The 20,736-nt window shown below is 49.4% G+C and overlaps 1 protein-coding gene across 2 annotated transcripts in view; it reads right to left on the bottom strand.

The window, feature by feature from the left end:
- Positions 1-268: 268 nt before the first annotated feature.
- MDC1 (mediator of DNA damage checkpoint 1) overlaps positions 269-20,736 on the bottom strand; it is a 174,678-nt gene continuing 154,210 nt past the window's right edge. For both annotated transcript variants that reach the window (XM_086920828.1, XM_086920829.1), the window contains 4 exons: positions 15,752-15,934; positions 15,444-15,569; positions 2,262-2,372; positions 269-1,169 (listed from right to left, as the gene is read on the bottom strand). In XM_086920828.1, coding sequence (XP_086776954.1) covers positions 924-1,169; positions 2,262-2,372; positions 15,444-15,569; positions 15,752-15,934 — 666 coding nt within the window. In that variant the 3' untranslated portion in view covers positions 269-923. The remainder of the gene's footprint in view (positions 1,170-2,261; positions 2,373-15,443; positions 15,570-15,751; positions 15,935-20,736) is intronic.

The raw sequence follows: 20,736 nt of genomic DNA, 5'->3' as shown, positions 1-20,736 counted from the left end.
CAGGCAGCTATGGCCTTCCGAGAAGGACCCTGGCACTTAATTTTATACAAATTAGGCACAGTTCCAGACCTTGCAGTTTAACCTTTCAAGCTGTTCTGGCAAAAGACCAATAATATGCATTTTATTTTAGGTCCAGTGGGCTCCTGTAATTAGAAAGGTCCTGAGAAATTATTTTGTAGCTGTGAAAGTATAACAGGATAAACCTGCAGTTCTTTTTACCCTTAGATACATTTTTGCAGTTGAACAAAAACACTGAGGAGATCAAGAGTAAACTTGAGTATTCCCTATCCTTTATTATGCAGGCAGAATTCTGAAGATGGCATTGGGTGGAACTTAAGACTTCACCTGAGTGGACGAACACAAAACAGGATTACATACCTTGTTGATCTAAGCGTATGCATTTAAAGCTTTTTTTCTTTTAAAAAAAAATAATTATACCACGGTTTTCCATCCAAATATGGACAATAATTCAAAAGCATGTGAATCAAAGAATGCTGGAGAAGCAGACTCATTGTGCATGGTATCATCAGAGTAGAAACTTACAACCTTCTAGCAGTTAACACATTGAACAGCGACTGCGGACTTCTCATCCTCCATCTCTTTAGGAAGAGAGAAAAGTGGGACTGAGCTCCCTCCCTACAGATCAAGCCAAGAGGGTTAACTTAATGCACAAGTTCATTTCCAATCCTGTTACAAGGTAAAAATATAGGTTTTTCCCCATCTGGCTTTAAAAGATACTTACATTAACATCTTTCCAAAAGGTATATTTATTATGTACAAGGCAATAAAAGAACATATACACAACACGTTATTAGTCCTCTCTGCAGGGTTTCCTCTGCACTCATTGCAGACTGGTCCATGGGGCGCTTCTCAATGCACACTTGCAAAAGAACACCCATTGGTAGATCTATTGAGAAACGCCTTCAGCGCCGTCGTTTCGTGGCGGCGGGAGGTGGGGTACTACAATTGGCAGAAGCTCTCTTGCCACCTTGTGGCTTGCTGGCTTGCTCCACAGAAGCAGTGCCCTCAAGACGAAAAGCATCCACATCGGCGACCTGTTGCAGGATCCCTGTGAGGATGAACTCGGAGCTTGTGATTGGAAGGGAAGCACTCAGAGCGGGTTTGCACTTGGCGAGGTCTTGCGAGCAGGAGACAACCACCCTCTTATCCTGGAATGACAGAAAGCAGGTCATGATAAGATGAAGACGAGAGGTGATCGAGTCGCTCCTGGGAGCTGTTGACCATGAACATATAATGCTGGTATACATTTCAGTGACACAAAACCCATCTTTAACGGCAGACCATTCACTATCCATGTTAGGGCTACAATACAATTTACATACCGGATACCACATTTCTTTCTGTTGAAAAATAATAAACAAGCATTGGCAATGCTGCTGGATCTGCCATTGGCTTCTCACCTTTTAGCTTTCTGAATGCTTAGTTTGTTTGTAAATATTTTTTGTAGGGCGGCACGCACTGAATCCCAGAAAGGGAGTCTGGCTGAGGAGAAATTGGATAATGAAGCACGCCACCTTAGTTGGTGGGTGAAGGTTTGCATCCTTTTGAACAGGTGGAAATTGATTTCCACCCCCAATCACAGACCACTCCTCTTTGATTAAAGCATACATTACAAACTCACAAGCGCTTCGTGCAGAGGAGATGAATTATCATGGGGTTCCCAGCCACAACCCAAGCATTTAATTATCACTACATGGAACACAGCTTTATTATTGGCACTCATTTCAGCTTGTAGAGTGAGCTGATTTCAGGACGCCTATTGCCTTGAACTATTCTTTTAATCTAGAGACAATTACCTAAAACAGATCCTTCATTCACTCTTGTGACCACACATCTCCACAAACAGAATCAGACTCCAGAACCTTGTAAAGGTGGGGAAACTTACGTCCAGATGGCAGAACGTACTGCTACCGTGGGAAACTGGAGATATAGATGCAAATAACAGCAACCATAACATGAATACGGTAGAATGAAAGTAGGGATAGCACAAAAGAACAACATTTTCCAGAGGGGAAAACACAGGAAGCACTCAGAATGTGGTGAAAGAACGACACTCCCAAATTCATCCTATTAACAAAATAATGAAATTCCATATTCCAACTCGATCCAACAGTTATTCCTATGTACAGTAATATGTGCAAAGGGTCAGCCGTGGGATTATAGACTTTCGATAAGCGTGTAGTGGTAACATCTCGCAGCAGATTTTCAAGCCCTGCTAAGTCTTTCCCAGACCACCTCACCTTGTACTCTTTGGGCATCTTGGGCAGGAATGTGGCTCCGCTGCACTGGATGATGTCCTTCATGAACTCCGGCTCTGGCTTCACAGAGGGTGTAACGTGGATCTCATACCCCTAAGACACGGAACAAGGGACACAGCGGTGAGTTCGGTACAAGAGTTGCAGGTTCCCTGACAGCTACTCCATGGGCCAAAAGTAAATCTAATGTACACTGAAATAGGGTAGAGGAAGACAAGGTAAATTCTAGCATGGCTCCTGACAAACCCTCTACGATAATCAAACTCAGGGGTAGGGCTTGTGATCAGAAACTTCATACACAGATATGTATATTAAAAAACTTGGTCACAAAGTCTAGGCTGATCACTCACCAACATCTGACAACAAAGGATTAATGTGTAGAACAGTAGGACTATAAAAGGACTTACTTACTGAATTATATGGCCACATAAATGTTATACATTCCCTTGTTTTTATAACATGCTAAAGATGTTGCTTTTCGTTTAGTTCCAAGCTAAGCAAGAGTCTGTTGACCTATCACTTGTAAGTTAACACAAGTACAAACAAGAGTCAAATCCGCAGTCTAAAATGATTCGCTATTAAGCCCATATGGATGTGATTTGCAGCATGCGAACAGCTAATGCCTGATGTAAGCGGGAGAAAGACAAAGTCAGTCTGCCTGATTAACTTCGCTCTACCTTCTTTGGCTATGGGGATAAGCCATCAAATTCTTGTGGTTCTAACAGGGTGAGATCTAGTTAGTATTTTTGCTAGGGAGAGAACAGCAGCAACTCGTTTTTGTAAGGCTTAAGTACAAGGATGTTTTCCACCACCCAGAATTTAAGTGCACTGAAACGTATACGCAACACAGATATATTCACTAGGGTGATTATTATAGCCCACATCCGAGTGCTATACTGGTTGTTAATGGCCCCCACCCAGAGTAGTATGCCTGAGCCATATGTCAGGGCCTATATTAAGGGGTAAGGCCTTTAAAAGTCAGTACTGCCTGACGCAGAAGAACTATAAGGCTATTAAGACATTACACCCACTGAGGACAGGACATTCAAAATTAAACAGAGAGAAACAGAAAGAAAACAATTGGAATGTTCGAGCAGAAGGGCTATACCAGGTAATACTGTCCGTGTGCCACTGTGGTACTCTTCACATTCCAATGTTCTAGTTGAAGGTATTTCTGCGTGCCATATAGTGTATTGGTGGAAATATACTCCTGCCCTCCCACGGACCAGACTATCAGGCTACAGATATAAGCACCAGTGAGAGGATGAAGTCTTTATGTACCACACAGGACAGTCAGGTGTCATACAAGATGGAGTTCCCCAGTCTGACCACTGGCTGTTGTTTGGAGAGGAACTTAAATTCTCTTCAGGTGTTCCCTGGTGTGAAGAACCCTGCAATAATCAGCTGTATCAAATGCCTCCGACAGATCCAGCAGGAATAGGTAGTATTTTGGCAGTCTTTAAAGAATCTAAGAAGATGACGTATGTGTTGACCATGTTACACCATGTGGTCTCTACAATATATGAAAGTACTCTATGATCATAATGGAAGCTAGATTGTCTGCAGAATAGTTGGTTTTAGCTATTTGATGACGAAGGAGAGGGCTTCTCCCCATACGGTATTAATGGTTTTGCCATGATCTGAATTTATTGAAGTGGTGGTGAGAGATATTGTGAGGATATTGTTTTTTATCATATGACTGTATCTAAGCAGCGAACATTTGAGGATTTACTTACGTATCTTGTAAATGAGCCCTCATGTCAGTAGGGAATACAATTTATTTGTTCGTAAATGAAAATAGTTTGGGCTGATTGTGAGAAGTTGGCCCGATATGCAGCGTTCGCTATTCTAGCGACCGCTATGTATCGTTCCAAACGACCCTTATGATGATTGGTTGTAAGTCAACCTATAGACCAGCTATCCTAGTAGCGTGGATACGAGCAGTCTAAGGCTAAAGACTCGAGAGGGCGCGTTAAGCCAGCTGTTTACCACACATGTACCCCTTGAACACCAAGTGAAAGGACACCACACAAGTGTTATGAAAATAAACAGGATATTTATTAAGATTCACAACAGCCCTGTACTCTTTATGAGGACAGGGTACTAAGCACAAACCAAATCTCTTAGGAAAATACTTCAAGTGCACAATTAAAACAAGTGTCCGAGGACACGGAAAGTTTAAGGTCTCGGGCGGACCCGATAAGGCAAGTCGGAAGCGAGGGACTCGGGACCCTAGAGTAAAGAGGCTATGCAGGCACCGAAATGCCGAGTTACCTAGCCACGAGGGCTGCGGCTGCACAAGTCTTACAGGCGCCGGGGTCTTCGCTGACGAGCCAGGAGCCGGAAGAAAAGGAGTTGCTGGCCGGCGACCAGTGATGAATAGTTCGTAGAGATCCAAGCCTGGATCAGAGATTGATGATACCTGAAAGCAGAGGGGACCAAGTTCGTACTACTAGCCAGTAGTCAGAGGGTACCAGGAAGGCACCGGTTGGCCGTCACCTCGACCAGGTGAGTGGGCGACGCTAGGCTCTGCAGTCTCACGGACCAGGAGGCGTTGTCGGCGACCACGGTGGAGGTGCGAGCTGTCCCACGAAGGATGATGCTGTCGGCGTCGCTGGGCCCAGGATGGGGCAACAAGCCTTGGCAGATCTCAGGGCCACGTGGTGGGCCTAAGATGGCGTCTTGAGTGGACCAGGAGGGTCCGGGGTGCTTCTCGCAAAGATGGAAGCAAGGGCCAGTCTGGAGCAACCAGACCCGCAGTGTTGATTGTCGGATGTCGTCACAGAAGGGCACAAGCCAGCGGCTAGTGACCAGACAACGTGCTGAGCAGCGAGCAGAAGGGCCCCACGCAGATCGTCGAGATGCTGGGAGACTGCGCTTCGGTGCTGGAGCGGCTCAGGGTCGGGGCTTCTCGGACCCCAGAGCACTCACCAGAGAATTACTTCGATGGTCGTGCTGGTTGAGAAAGCGTGCAGGTTTTGATGATGGCCGGTCCCTCGAGGTCTCGTCACACCCACAGATCACAGCTGAGCTGATGACGTGGGTAGAGGTCAGAGGTGCCAGGGAAGCCGGTTCTCGTCGAGCTGGGCCGTCGGATCCCTTGAGGAAGGACTTACAGCAAACCGCAGAGTTCTTAGATGGTGCCCGCTGATGCAGGGTGACTACTCCTTAGTCACAAGGGAGAAATCTTGAGAAGAGTCTCGAATGTCCTTTCGTAGAAAGTAGTTCTTGATTCAAAGATGATCTAATTTGGAAGGGTCCCCGCTCCGGCCTTCATCCTAAAGAAAGGGGTGGGTACATGACTAGGTCCTGCCCTAAGGGTGGGACCAGGAAGGGGGGTAGTTACACCCCTCTCCCCTGCCGGACTTTCCCCAGGCCAGGGCTGGTGCCCCTGGAACTGGTTCTAACCGGCAGATGCGTAGTGAGCACCGGGGTGCCACTCCGCAGTCACCTTCTCGCAAAAGCCCTACCTACCCAGAATACACAAACCCTGTCTGGGACGGTGCGAACACCGCCCTCGACAGGAAACCCTTTGTCCAAGCTCTCCTCGCTGGAAGGACTCCCAGCAGCAGGAGGTCAGACTCGTGTCTGTGGTGGCAGCATCCATTTTGTGGAGCTGAGGCTTTAGTTAACTTTAACCGGGGTTCACAGTTACGTACATGTCGTGTCCCTCTAGAAGGGCGGAATGCTAACCTCGTCGCCAGAATTGGTGAGGGGGCAGCATCCCGATTCGTATGACACCTTACTCGACATGCCTTGATAACGCGACACCGAAGTTACCGATGTGGTACGCGTTATCATGGAACAGCCATTGGGTCTTGATTCCGCAAGCTGCAACCGGGCTCGGCTCGGGCCAGAACCTAGTTCACACGAGCCCACGCACTCTGCCTTCAGGATTGTCAAGGCCTGCCATAGGAGTGACTGATAAGAACTCGGGTGTCCATTGTATGGTTAGATATAGAGCTACTATACCTAAAGCAAAGGGTGATTACACGACTTTGCCCCAGCTGTCATGCAGCCAGTTGTGTCAAATTTAGGAGGCCAGCCAGGGGTGGCATAATACATGCTGCAGCCCCTGGCGGCCCTGGGTACACCTATGCCCTGCGTTACGGGGTCTGATAAGGTGGCCCAGTACCAATTGGTAAATGCACCTAGGGTACATATCGTAATTTAGAAAGAGAACAGCCAGGCTGTGGGTCTGATTGGCAGGCCCACAGCCAGAGAAAGTCGTAAACCAGTGAAACAAAAGCAAAAAATCTGGGTGATCATAGGATTGCAGACCCTACTCTCCTACATGACCCCCCCCCAAACGTCGGAACAATAAGCTAACCTTGACCAGGTGAGTCTTCTTGTTCTAAGTGGAAATATCTGGAGAGCCCATCGGCATTGCCATGATCAGTACCAGGTCTATGTTCCACTGTAAAGTCCATCCCCTGTAGGGCAATGGACCACCTAAGCAGTTTGGGGTTTTCACCCTTCATCTGATTTAGCCACAAGAGGGGCTTATGGTCGGTCTGAATCTTGAAGTGAGTGCCAAACAAGTATGGCCTCAGCTTCTTCAGGGCCCAAACCACAGCAAAGGCCTCCCTCTCAATAGCTGACCAATTCTTCTCTCTAGGGGTCAGCCTTCTGCTTATAAAAGCAATGGGCTGGTCTTGACCATCAAAATTCAGTTGAGAAAGAACAGCTCCCACACCCAACTCAGAAGCGTCTGTTTGGACAATGAATGGTTTGGAGTAGTCTGGACTCTTGAGGATAGGCGCCGTGCACATGGCCTGCTTTAGGTCATCGAATGCTTTTTGACAGCTCGCTGTCCACTGAACCTTTTTTGGCATTTTCTTGCTTGTCAGTTCGTTTAATGGTGTCACGATGGAACCATAGTTCCTGACAAACTTCCGGTAGTATCCAGTCAGGCCCAAGAAAGCTCGAACCTGAGTCTGGGTGGTTGGAGGAGCCCAGTCCCTGATTGACTGTATTTTGCTCTCCAGTGGCTGAACCTGGCCTCCACCTACAAGGTGGCCCAGGTATACAACCTGTGTCTGCCCTATCTGGCACTTGGTGGCCTTGATAGTGAGGCCTGCTGCTTGCAGCGCCTCTAACACTCTCCGCAGGTGGACCAGGTGATCCTCCCAGGTGGAGCTAAAGACAGCAATATCGTCAAGATACGCCGCACAGAAGTCATCCAGCCCAGTAAGGACTTGATTCACCAACCTTTGGAAGGTGGCAGGTGCATTTTTCAGACCAAAGGGCATCACCACGAACTGATAATGCCCACCAAGGGTTGAAAATGCGGTTTTAGGCTTGGCGTCCTCAGCTAACCTGATTTGCCAATACCCAGCTGTCAGGTCAAACGTACTTAAGTAGTTGGCCGAAGCCAATCTATCGATAAGCTCGTCTGCCCTTGGTATTGGGTGGGCGTCAGTCTTAGTGACTGCATTGAGACCCCTGTAGTCTACGCAGAACCTCATCTCTTTCTTACCGCCCGGGGTGTGAGGTTTCGGCACTAGAACTACGGGACTAGCCCAAGGGCTATCCGAGGGTTCAATGACTCCCAGCTCCAACATTTTCTGCACTTCACTCTTGATGCAGTCTCTAACGTGATCAGGCTGCCGGTAGATTTTACTCTTGACGGGCAAGCTGTCACCAGTGTCAACCTCATGGGTGCACCAATCGGTCTGACTGGGTGTTAGAGAAAACATATGTCTGAAAGACTGAAGAACCTGTTTACAGTCTTTCTGTTGATGTTCGGAGAGGCTGCCACAAAAGACAACACCATCTACCGATCCATCGTCAGGATTCTGAGTGAGCAAGTCGGGGAGAGGGTCACTCTCCTCCTCCTGTCCCTCATCCAGGGCCATGAGCAAACTCATGTCCTTCCTGTCGACATATGCCTTGAGCCTGTTGACATGAAGCACCCTGTGGGGGCTCCGGGGAGTTCCCAGGTCGACCAGGTAGGTGACCTCTCCCTTCTTCTCCAAGATGGTGTAGGGCCCGGACCATTTGTCCTTGAGTGCTGCTGGGGCCACTGGCTCCAACACCCACACCTTCTGTCCGGGCTGGTAAACAGTCAAGACAGCCTTTTGGTCATGCCAAGCTTTTTGGAGTTCTTGGCTGGCCTTAAGGTTTTCAGATGCCTTCTCCATGTATTCAGCCATCCGCGAGCGGAGGCCAAGCACATAGTCCACTATGTTGGCTGCAGGCTTTTTGAGAGGTCTCTCCCATCCTTCCTTCACCAAACACAGGGGTCCTCTTACAGGATGTCCGTACAAAAGTTCAAAAGGGCTGTAGCCAACCCCCTTCTGTGGGACTTCTCTGTAGGCAAACAAGAGGCAGGGGATCAGGACGTCCCATCTACGCCAAAGCTTTTCCGGTAGTCCATGAATCATCCCTTTCAGGTTCCTGTTGAATCTCTCAACAAGCCCATTGCATTGTGGATGATAGGGTGTAGTGAACTTGTAGTTGACACCACATTCCTTCCACATAGCAGTTAAGTAGCTCGACAAAGTTTGCACCTCTGTCGGAGACGACCTCCTTAGGGAAGCCCACTCTGGAGAATACTCCAACTAGGGCTCTTGCCACAACAGGTGCTGTAGTGGTCCTAAGGGGAATAGCTTCAGGATACCTGGTGGCATGATCCACTACCACCAGTATAAACTTGTGCCCTGATGCTGTTGGTGGTTCCATGGGACCGACGATGTCGATCCCCACCCGTTCAAAGGGCACCCCCACCACAGGCATTGGTATAAGGGGGGCCTTTGTCGTGCCACCTGACTTACCACTGGCTTGGCAAGTGACACAGGAGCGGCAAAACTCCTTTGTATCCTCGTTCATATGAGGCCAGTGAAAGTGTGAGACAAGCCTGTCCCACGTTTTCGTCTGGCCTAAGTGACCTGCTAAGGGAATCTCGTGGGCCAAGGTAAGTAGGAAACCACGCTGAGACAAGGGTACAACCAGCCTCCTGGTCATGCCAGGCTTGGGGTCTCTTGACTCAGTGTACAGGAGTCCATCTTCCCAGTATACCTTGTGGGTACCTGTGGCGTTCCCAGCAGTCTCAGCAGCAGCCTGCTGTCTGAGGGGTTCAAGAGAAGGGCAGTCTAACTGGTCCTTCCCCAGGTCTTCCCTTGAGGGTCCCCCTGAACCCAAGAATTCAACTTGATCAAGTTCGAACTCCCTAGGCTCAGTTTCCCTCAATTCCTGTAGGTCAGCCTCCTCTGAGACTTGATCCACGACCTGGGGCAAGGGGGAAGGCGCAGCCTTAACCCTACTGCTCTTTTTCTTGGGAGGTGTCTGGTCCGTTGTTCCAGGATCCAGCACCTGTTCAGTGGGGCATTTCCTGACCTGTGACCTGGTCACAGCGAACACATGTGCTGGCAAGCCTAACATTTCCATGTGAGTCCGGTGCTCCACTTCTGACCATTGTGATGACTCCAAATCATTGCCCAACAAACAATCCACTGGGAGGTCTGAACTAACTACAACCTTCTTTTGGCCAGTTACCCCTCCCCAGGAGAAAGCTACAATTGCCATACTGTGATTGGTAGTGACATTGCTTGCATTGGTCACCAGGAATTCCGTACCTGGCATGATCTGTCCAGGGTCCACAAAGTTAGGCGTCACCATGGTGACGCTGGCACAAGTGTCCCTATAGGCCTGAGCCATCTTTCCATTTATGAAAGGCGTCTGTCGGTATTTGCCCAAAGTATTGGGACTTACGTCAGGGGACATATCCACATCCCCTGTACTGACAAGGACAGCCTGAGTGAGTGTGCCAACTAAGTTGTCACGCCCCTCAGAACCCAGGGTTAACCCTACTAAACCCTTGGGAGGTGCACTACCACTGCTGGCTGTACTAGGGGGCACAGGTGCCTTAGGGGCTGCAGTGGCAGGAGCCTGCCCTCCTCCTTTCTTGGTGCACTCACTAAACCAGTGAGATTTACTTTTGCAGTACTGGCACCATCTTTTGGATTGGCCTTCTTTCTTCTTTTGGGGAGCCTGACCCCCACCCTCTTTGGGTTGTTGGGGACCTGTCGAAGACTTCTGGTCATTTTGTTCCCCCTTAGAATCTTTACCCTTCTGGTCTGCTTTCTTCTGACCACCTTGATTCTGGCCCTGGTTCTGTTTAACTCTTGTACGAACCCATCTGTCTGCCTTCTTTCCCAATTCTTGGGGAGAGGTCAGATCCGAGTCGGCAAGATGCTGATGCAACAACTGGTTCTGACAATTGTTTAAAATTTGTTCTCTCATCATCAAATTATACAATCCTTTGTAATCAGTAACCTTACTGCCCAGCAACCAGCCCTCAAAAGCCTTAGTGGCACAATCGACAAAGTCAGACCAATCTTGAGACTGCGTTTTCTGGGTATCCCTGAACAGCACCCTGTACTGCTCAGTGGTTAGGCCGAACCCTTCAACGAGTGTATTTTTCAAGACTTGGTAATCGTTAGCGTCCTCCACCCTTGTGGTGAGGAGCTTGTCTCTTCCTTTTCCTTCAAAGGAGAGCCACAAGATAGCTGCCCACTGACTCTGGGGAACACCCTGCACAGTGCAGGCCCTCTCCAAAGCAGTAATCCATTTGTGGATGTTGTCCCCTTGTTTAAAGGGGGGCACTATCTTACCAAGGTGTTTCGTATCAAAATTCCTTTCCCTATTGCTAGGTACATTGCTGCCACCAGTGGGGACTACCCCACTTAACTGTTGCTCTCTAGCAAAGGCAAGCCTTTCTTTGGCCAGGGCAAGTTCTTCCCTTTCAATCCTCAGATTAGCTGCCCTTTCCTTAGCTTCGTACACTCTCCTCTGAGGGGACGTCATCCCTCTTTGAGAAGAGTTGTGAGAGCCATTGGTTTGAAGGGATCTGCCAGAGTCTCTTGACAGAGATCGGGCTCGTCCATTCCCAATGTTAAGCTGACCTGATAGTGGCCCCGGGGGTCCCCCAGTACCACTGTCATGCTTGCTTAAGTTGGACCTGCTTAGTCTAACGACTTCTACCTGTCCCTTATCTGCCTCATCCCCAGAGGGATCCTCATCCTCATCATCCTCCACATCTTCGTTCTCAGTTGCGAGGTGGATGAGGTCAGGATCGTCTCTGGTTCCCTCGAGGGGAGGCATGTCTCTTTCTGGATTAGAAGAGCTGGGAAGGGTCTCAGCTTTTCTGGCATCATAAGTCTCCAAGAGACCAATCAGAAAGGACGTGGTGGGGTTAGACCCCTGCTTGATCTTCCTGGAGTGACACACTTGTCTTAACTCCTTGAAGCTCAGCACAGTATATCTCGAAGGGATGACCTGTGGAGGGTCAACTGACACAAGGGGAGACTCAGAGTTTCCTCCTTTGTCCGACATACTGTTTCTAGTGTGGTGTAAGTGATGCACCTACCTACACTATGTGTTTACCTACTATTCCCTTGCTAAGAGTTGCAGCCAAGGTGTGCTAAGCCTTGAGGAGCTGCAACAGCTGGTTCAGTAGAACTCAGAGTATTCTAAGCTTTAGTTATATGTACTAACAGTACTTATGTGATCTTTCAACAAGATATTCTTAGGATACGTGTGGTAAAACAACAGCAAGCTCAAATCCCAACCGCTGCTTACCAATGTGAGAAGTTGGCCCGATATGCAGCGTTCGCTATTCTAGCGACCGCTATGTATCGTTCCAAACGACCCTTATGATGATTGGTTGTAAGTCAACCTATAGACCAGCTATCCTAGTAGCGTGGATACGAGCAGTCTAAGGCTAAAGACTCGAGAGGGCGCGTTAAGCCAGCTGTTTACCACACATGTACCCCTTGAACACCAAGTGAAAGGACACCACACAAGTGTTATGAAAATAAACAGGATATTTATTAAGATTCACAACAGCCCTGTACTCTTTATGAGGACAGGGTACTAAGCACAAACCAAATCTCTTAGGAAAATACTTCAAGTGCACAATTAAAACAAGTGTCCGAGGACACGGAAAGTTTAAGGTCTCGGGCGGACCCGATAAGGCAAGTCGGAAGCGAGGGACTCGGGACCCTAGAGTAAAGAGGCTATGCAGGCACCGAAATGCCGAGTTACCTAGCCACGAGGGCTGCGGCTGCACAAGTCTTACAGGCGCCGGGGTCTTCGCTGACGAGCCAGGAGCCGGAAGAAAAGGAGTTGCTGGCCGGCGACCAGTGATGAATAGTTCGTAGAGATCCAAGCCTGGATCAGAGATTGATGATACCTGAAAGCAGAGGGGACCAAGTTCGTACTACTAGCCAGTAGTCAGAGGGTACCAGGAAGGCACCGGTTGGCCGTCACCTCGACCAGGTGAGTGGGCGACGCTAGGCTCTGCAGTCTCACGGACCAGGAGGCGTTGTCGGCGACCACGGTGGAGGTGCGAGCTGTCCCACGAAGGATGATGCTGTCGGCGTCGCTGGGCCCAGGATGGGGCAACAAGCCTTGGCAGATCTCAGGGCCACGTGGTGGGCCTAAGATGGCGTCTTGAGTGGACCAGGAGGGTCCGGGGTGCTTCTCGCAAAGATGGAAGCAAGGGCCAGTCTGGAGCAACCAGACCCGCAGTGTTGATTGTCGGATGTCGTCACAGAAGGGCACAAGCCAGCGGCTAGTGACCAGACAACGTGCTGAGCAGCGAGCAGAAGGGCCCCATGCAGATCGTCGAGATGCTGGGAGACTGCGCTTCGGTGCTGGAGCGGCTCAGGGTCGGGGCTTCTCGGACCCCAGAGCACTCACCAGAGAATTACTTCGATGGTCGTGCTGGTTAAGAAAGCATGCAGGTTTTGATGATGGCCGGTCCCTCGAGGTCTCGTCGCACCCACAGATCACAGCTGAGCTGATGACGTGGGTAGAGGTCAGAGGTGCCAGGGAAGCCGGTTCTCGTCGAGCTGGGCCGTCGGATCCCTTGAGGAAGGACTTACAGCAAACCGCAGAGTTCTTAGATGGTGCCCGCTGATGCAGGGTGACTACTCCTTAGTCACAAGGGAGAAATCTTGAGAAGAGTCTTGAATGTCCTTTCGTAGAAAGTAGTTCTTGATTCAAAGATGATCTAATTTGGAAGGGTCCCCGCTCCGGCCTTTATCCTAAAGAAAGGGGTGGGTACATGACTAGGTCCTGCCCTAAGGGTGGGACCAGGAAGGGGGGTAGTTACACCCCTCTCCCCTGCCGGACTTTCCCCAGGCCAGGGCTGGTGCCCCTGGAACTGGTTCTAACCGGCAGATGCGTAGTGAGCACCGGGGTGCCACTCCGCAGTCACCTTCTCGCAAAAGCCCTACCTACCCAGAATACACAAACCCTGTCTGGGACGGTGCGAACACCGCCCTCGACAGGAAACCCTTTGTCCAAGCTCTCCTCGCTGGAAGGACTCCCAGCAGCAGGAGGTCAGACTCGTGTCTGTGGTGGCAGCATCCATTTTGTGGAGCTGAGGCTTTAGTTAACTTTAACCGGGGTTCACAGTTATGTACATGTCGTGTCCCTCTAGAAGGGCGGAATGCTAACCTCGTCGCCAGAATTGGTGAGGGGGCAGCATCCCGATTCGTATGACACCTTACTCGACATGCCTTGATAACGCGACACCGAAGTTACCGATGTGGTACGCGTTATCATGGAACAGCCATTGGGTCTTGATTCCGCAAGCTGCAACCGGGCTCGGCTCGGGCCAGAACCTAGTTCACACGAGCCCACGCACTCTGCCTTCAGGATTGTCAAGGCCTGCCATAGGAGTGACTGATAGGAACTCGGGTGTCCATTGTATGGTTAGATATAGAGCTACTATACCTAAAGCAAAGGGTGATTACACGACTTTGCCCCAGCTGTCATGCAGCATAATACATGCTGCAGCCCCTGGCGGCCCTGGGTACACCTATGCCCTGCGTTACGGGGTCTGATAAGGTGGCCCAGTACCAATTGGTAAATGCACCTAGGGTACATATCGTAGTTTAGAAAGAGAACAGCCAGGCTGTGGGTCTGATTGGCAGGCCCACAGCCAGAGAAAGTCGTAAACCAGTGAAACAAAAGCAAAAAATCTGGGTGATCATAGGATTGCAGACCCTACTCTCCTACACTGATCATATGTGCGATTTTGAACCGCAGGTTCCTGGGTTGTGGTTGTGCTTGTGCAATGTCCTGGCCCAAACTCCCCCCAAATGTTTTAATTAGGTCAAGCCTAGCATTGCAGCGCATGTGCTGCTCGCTTTGTGAGGCATAAAGAATTCAGTGTAGTATGGAAGCTTTGTGGAAGCTCTGCCCACTCTCCACCCATATTTTTAATTGGCTTAGGTCCTAAATGCTGCCTTCCAATTGGTTTTAGGCTTGCTAGTCCCTCCTCATGACTACCATGTCGTCATTTGTATCCTTCCAAGGCTACTGGCCTCTTTACTTTGAGTGTTGCACGGTAACTATTTTCTTCCCGTGCCTTCTCCCCCACCGTCCCATTCCCGCAGTCCGTTCCTTCTCTCCCCACCACCCCCTCCTGCAGTCTGTGCGTTCTTGCCCCTCCACTCTTGTTGTTCATGCCTTCTCGCTCCCTGCCCTCCGACCGCACTTCCTTTTTCAATGCCATAGGTCTTGCGTAAATGCGAGTCCTATTACATTGGAAGAGCTGTGGCGCAGTCACTAGGGTGACTGACTCTAGACCACAGGGCTCACGGTTCCATCCCTGACTCCGGCGGCAGGTTAGCCCAGAACCATATGAGTCTGGGCAATAGCTTGCTTAATCTTCCTGAAGGCCCCCAGCGCCGGGACACGTCTCAGGAGGTAGATGTGCGCTTTACAAATGCTGGGATTTACATTTGTATTAAGATTGTGTTTCTCCCCCGGGGAGACAAACTGCTTGTGGGCAGGTTTGCTGCTACCACACTATTAAAGAGGTTGAAGGACCTTCCAACCTTTTGGTTCTGTAGGCATTGAGGCCTGCCAGTGTGCATGGTTTGACAAATACTTCATCGCACTATTGACGAGGAGTTGTGGTTCATATGCGCTTCAAATAGGACATGCTGAGGAGACTGTGCAAATGGAGGTCAGATGGATGTTGAGTACTCTGGATCTTGGAACAAAAACATTTTAAAATACCCTCTTGCTGCCAAGAATTTTGTGACTTCTGCTTTTGATGCAAACCCTATAAAGCGGCTAGAACCTTGACTGTGACTGTAGACCAAGTATGCTGACACCACCCTCTCCTTGCACTGGGCGAGGTCTCACCTCAAAAAGATGCTGCCTTTGTGCTTTCTGTAGTGACTCGCTTAGGCGGAAGTTGAAGTTCAGCTCCTGCTCACGGTCTTTGACCAGGAAGCTGGAAGGGGACAGGAAGCTCTTGCTCTTCCCACACTAAGGAGTAAAACAGAGTGCACAGTGTGAAACTGAAGAACAAATTACATGATTTGCACAAGCTACAAACTTCATTCACTCACACCAGATCAGTACACAATCTGCCAAATAGCAACAATAGTATATATGTCAGCTGCCTTCATTTGTTTACACAGTCACCTCGAAATCAGCGGTATAGGTACCTTCTCCAGCCAGTCCAAAGTGACAATGGGAATGCCCCTGGCAACAGCACAGAGAAACTTCACAGTTCTGCGGATGCGGTCAGTCACCAGGTGAGTGCACTCGTTCACTGAGTCAGCTAACTCCCCTCCAAGCCTCTGGACCACCTGCTCCCCGTTCTCATCGATCACCCCTGTGAACATAACCTGGGGAAGGAGAGCGAGAACGTGATAAACCTGGAGCATCCCATTGCTCTGCACCCCCCCACTGCAAACCCACGTTCATTTTATTGATCCGCACCCTCCACCGCAGAACCCAGGCTCTTTTCATTGCACAGCACCTTCCACCGCAGAATCCAGGCTTGTTTGATTGCACAGCACACTCCACCGCAGACCATATGCTCCTTTCATTGCACAGCACCCTCCATCACAGAACGGAGGCTCGTTTCATTGCACAGCACACTCCTCCGCAGACCATATGCTCGTTTCATTGCACAGCACCCTCCACCGCAGAACCCAGGCTTGTTTGATTGCACAGCACCCTCCATCACAGAACCCAGGCTTGTTTCATTGTACAGCACCCTCCATCACAGAACAGAGGCTCATTTCATTGTACAGCACCCTCCACCGCAGAACCCAGGCTTGTTTGATTGCACAGTACCCTCACCGCAGAACCCAGTCTTGTTTCATTGTACTTGAACAAAGAGTGGGGCCCCTTAAAACCAAAGGAAATAGGGCACTTACAAAGTGAGAAAGGAAAGATCCCCTTGGGTAAATTTCATAACAGAGTAGAACCTGTCTTCAATTAGCACTACCCCTAATGCACTCTTATTCACATTAAATGTGAATAGCGCACAAACAAAGTGAGTGCGTCCCTGTTTTTGGGCACACCGTGTGGGTTCTTCTTGTGAGAAAGACTCCAAAATGTCATTAAACGAAATTCAATGGTTTGATTTGAAACATGTTTTTATTTTGAATATATTTCAATTCATTTCTCTTATTGGTTATTTTCCAAAGATACAACTGCTCCAATGCATTTCGGGCATGGCCCTTTATCGATCTGCATATCTCCATGCCTTTATTGATATTATGACGGATGTGTAAATTTTTAAGACTGAATTCTTCTGTCTACCAAATGTACCGATTGACGGGCTATGGTTTTAATGAGAAATGTTGTTTGAACAATAAATATATGTGATATATTTTTTAATATAAAGTGTTGAAGTGGTTTCCCATTTATATATGGTCCAATCTTGGAATGTGTGGATAGTGAGGAATGTGAATAAGAGTGCATTAGGGGCAGTGCTACTTGAAGACCGGTTCTACTATGAAATTTACCCAAGGGGATCTTTCCTTTCTTACTTTGTTTCATTGTACAGCACCCTCCACCACAGAACCCAGGCTTGTTTACTGCACATCACCCTCCAGCGCAGACCACACGCTCGTTTCATTGCACAGCACCCTCCATCACAGAACGGAGGCTCGTTTCATTGTTCAACACCCTCCACCTCAGAACCCAGGCTTGTTTGATTGCACAGCACCCTCCATCACAGAACAGAGGCTCGTTTTATTGTACAGCACACTCCACCGCAGAACCCAGGCTTGTTTGATTGTACAGCACCCTCCACCGCAGAATACAAGCTTGTTTCATTGCACAGCACCCTCCACCGCAGAACCCAGGCTCGTTTGATTGCACAGCACCCTCCACTGCAGAACACAGTCTCGTTTGATTGCACAGTGCCATCCATCGCAGAACGGAGACTTGTTTCATTGTACAGCACCCACCACTGCAGAACCCAAGCTTGTTTTTTTGCACAGCACCCTCCAGCGCATAACCCAGGCTCACCTTACTGCTCTGCACCCCCACAGCAGAACTCCCACTCATCCTGTTGGTCTGCACCCCACTGTGGACCCACACTCACCCCCCTACTATGAAGCTCCACACAACCCACTCTCATCCCAATACTCTGCTACCCACCGCAGAATCATGCTAGGTGACTGCTCTAGACCCCTTCACCCATGCTCATCCCACAGCTCTGCACCCAACCGCAGAACCTACGCTCATCCCATTGCAGAACCCAGGCTCTGCCCATTGCACTGCTCCCCCAGATACAGAACCTACGCTCATCCCATTGTAGAACCCATGCTCGCCCCATTACTCTGCACCTCAGATGCAGAATCAACGCTCGGCCCATTGCATTGACCCACAGATACAGAACATGCGCTCACCCCAGACTCTGACCCGGCCTTGGTCACAGCCATTCGCCCCGCCTTCAAATCTCCCGCCAAGACCGGCCAAAAGGCAGAGGAGGAGGACTAGCAATTGTCCACAAAGAGCAGTTCCTTTGCCGAATCATCTCAGAATGCATTCCGGACTGCGAAAGCCTAGCTTTTAGTCTGGAGCTTTCCCCGAACAACTGTTTTTCAGGTACCCTCATATACCGACCCCCTGGCCCCCCAAAACAATTCCACAACCAACTAGCACGGATTGTGGCAGACCGAGTCAGCACTACTGCCAACTTTACTTTGTTGGGTGACCTTAACTTTCACTTCAATTCCAAATCAGATCATACGGCAGCTCTTCTTACAGATGACCTCGCCGCGCTACAATTACACCAATCGGTCAGCTCCCATACCCACGCTCAAGGGCACCTGCTGATCCTGTTTTCAGTAATTGTCCTAACCTGACAACTGGTCTACCTCTCCCTCTCCCATGGACTGACCATTTATTGGTCCCCTTTTCTTGGTCTACCTCCAGACCCTCAGCCGTCAAACCCACTATAAGAATAGCCAGGCCGTGGTCCCGCCTCCCTACCGAGACGTGGACCAAAAAACTGTCCAGCAACCTACCACCGCATAATGAGGACCCATGCCTCGCAAACCTCTCTTACGAGGAATGGATCACCCAGTCACTTGATCACTCTTTACCTAAACGGAAAACCACCACAAAACGCTCTCACAAATCTGCTCCGTGGTACTCAGAATCCCTCAGAACAATGAAACGCCAGTGTAGGCAAGCGGAAAGGAAATGACGCCTGGACTCTTTACCAGAAAACAAAACCCAATACCAAAAGCTACTTAAAGCGTACAAAGAACAAATCAAGGCCAGCAAAACAGCATATTTCGCTAACGAAATTATCCTAGCCAAATCTAAACCTAGAGAAATCTCCCGCATTGTGAAAAGCCTCACCAAACTACCACCCAGCCTGGGTGAGACCAAGACCGAAGAACACTGCAATAACATGGCAGATTTCTTCCTGCAAAAAAATCACTACCCTCTATGAATCCTTTCCTGTTTTACCCAGCACCTCCTCTACCCCGAGCAACTCTGGCCTGAACCCCCCTGCCATACTGGACCACTTTGCCCATCTCAACCTCACGACTCTTGAGTCCTTGGCAAAAAAAGTCAAATCTGGGTCTCCTGGGGACCCAGCCCCGCCAGACATCATTATGTCAGCTTCTGCTATCACCCTGCCCGTCATAATGGACCTCCTTAATTCCTCCATTACTACTGGCATAGTCCCGCTAGAATGGAAACAAGCCATGGTTCGAGCCCTATTAAAGAAGCCCAATCTAGACCCCTCAAACCTCAGTAACTACCGGCCAATCTCTCTTCTCCCCTGGTTCAGTAAAATCCTGGAGAGACATATCAACAGCCAGCTGGTCAAATATCTAGAAAACCACCAGCTTCTTGATCCTACTCAAACGGGCTTCAGACCAAGACATGGCACCGAAACCGCGCTCCTCATGGTCACCGAGGAATCCAGAACCATCCTGGATCAGGGAGGATCAGTGGCAGTGATCCTCCTTGACTTAAGCGCGGCCTTCGACACGGTCAGCCATGACATACTGCTGGACCGCATGGCGAACATCGGCATAAAAGACAAAGCTTTGTCTTGGTTCGAATCCTTTTTACAGGACAGATCCTTTCGGGTATTTGACGGAACATCTTCTTCTACCAGCAGACCATTAAGACGTGGAGTACCACAGGGCTCCTCATTAAGCCCGGCGCTCTTCAACATCTATATGAGGCCACTAGCTGAAATTGTTAGTCAGTATGGAGTTAAAATCATTTCCTATGCTGACGACACTAAGCTGGTGGTCTCACTGGCGCAGGAAGCTAACCAGACTACGAAAGGAGGGCTCAAGAAATGCCTAGAGGAAGTCAAAGATTGGATGTCCTCCTCCTCACTAAAAATGAACGGGGACAAGACTGAGCTTATGCTCCTGGGCCCTGCCGACCCCAACTCCCTCAGCACTCTATGGCCACCCTGCTTGGGCGTCCCCCCGGCCCCCAAGGACAGTATTAAGAGCCTTGGGGTATGGCTAGACAGATCTCTGTCTTTTGGCACCCAATCCATCAAACTTGCAGCCACCTGCTTCGGCCTCCTCAAAGTGCTAAGGAAGGTCCTCCATCTCCTACCGATGGAGGCAAAACAAGTAGCCATCCAGGGCCTTATCCAGTCACGACTGGATTACAACAACGCCCTTTACCTCGCTGCCCCAGAATATACGATGCGGAGACTACAAACGGTGCAGAACTGCGCCGCGCGCACTCTACTTCAGATCCCTCGGCGTCAATCAGTCAAAAACGGATTGAAAAAATTGCATTGGCTACCTATTCGCCAAAGAATACAATTCAAAGCCTTATGCATTGCGCACCAGGCGTTCTGGAAAACGGGCCCCCTTATCACCCTCAACCTAGTTTCACACTACCAACCAACTAGGAATCTTCGATCCATCCAGACCTATACGGCCACTATTCCCAGAATAAAAAAATCCAGAACTGGCGGTAGGACCTTCACCTACAACGCCTCCAAGCTATGGAACACCCTACCCCTTTACCTAAGAAACAACCCCAATCTCTCTTCATTTAGGAAACAGTTAAAAACTTTCCTCTTCAATGCCCCCCAATAATTCCCTGGTTACCTCCTCTCGTTCTGTTGGTTTTTAGCGCTTGGACGCCCCTGGGCAGCAATCGCGCTCTATAAGTCTACATACAATTACAA

This window comes from Lissotriton vulgaris, chromosome 5 (genome assembly GCF_964263255.1).
Source record: "Lissotriton vulgaris chromosome 5, aLisVul1.2, whole genome shotgun sequence".
NCBI classification, from domain to species: domain Eukaryota; kingdom Metazoa; phylum Chordata; class Amphibia; order Caudata; family Salamandridae; genus Lissotriton; species Lissotriton vulgaris.
Note: the sequence above shows the minus strand (reverse complement) of the source record. Positions and strands in the feature narration are given on the sequence as shown.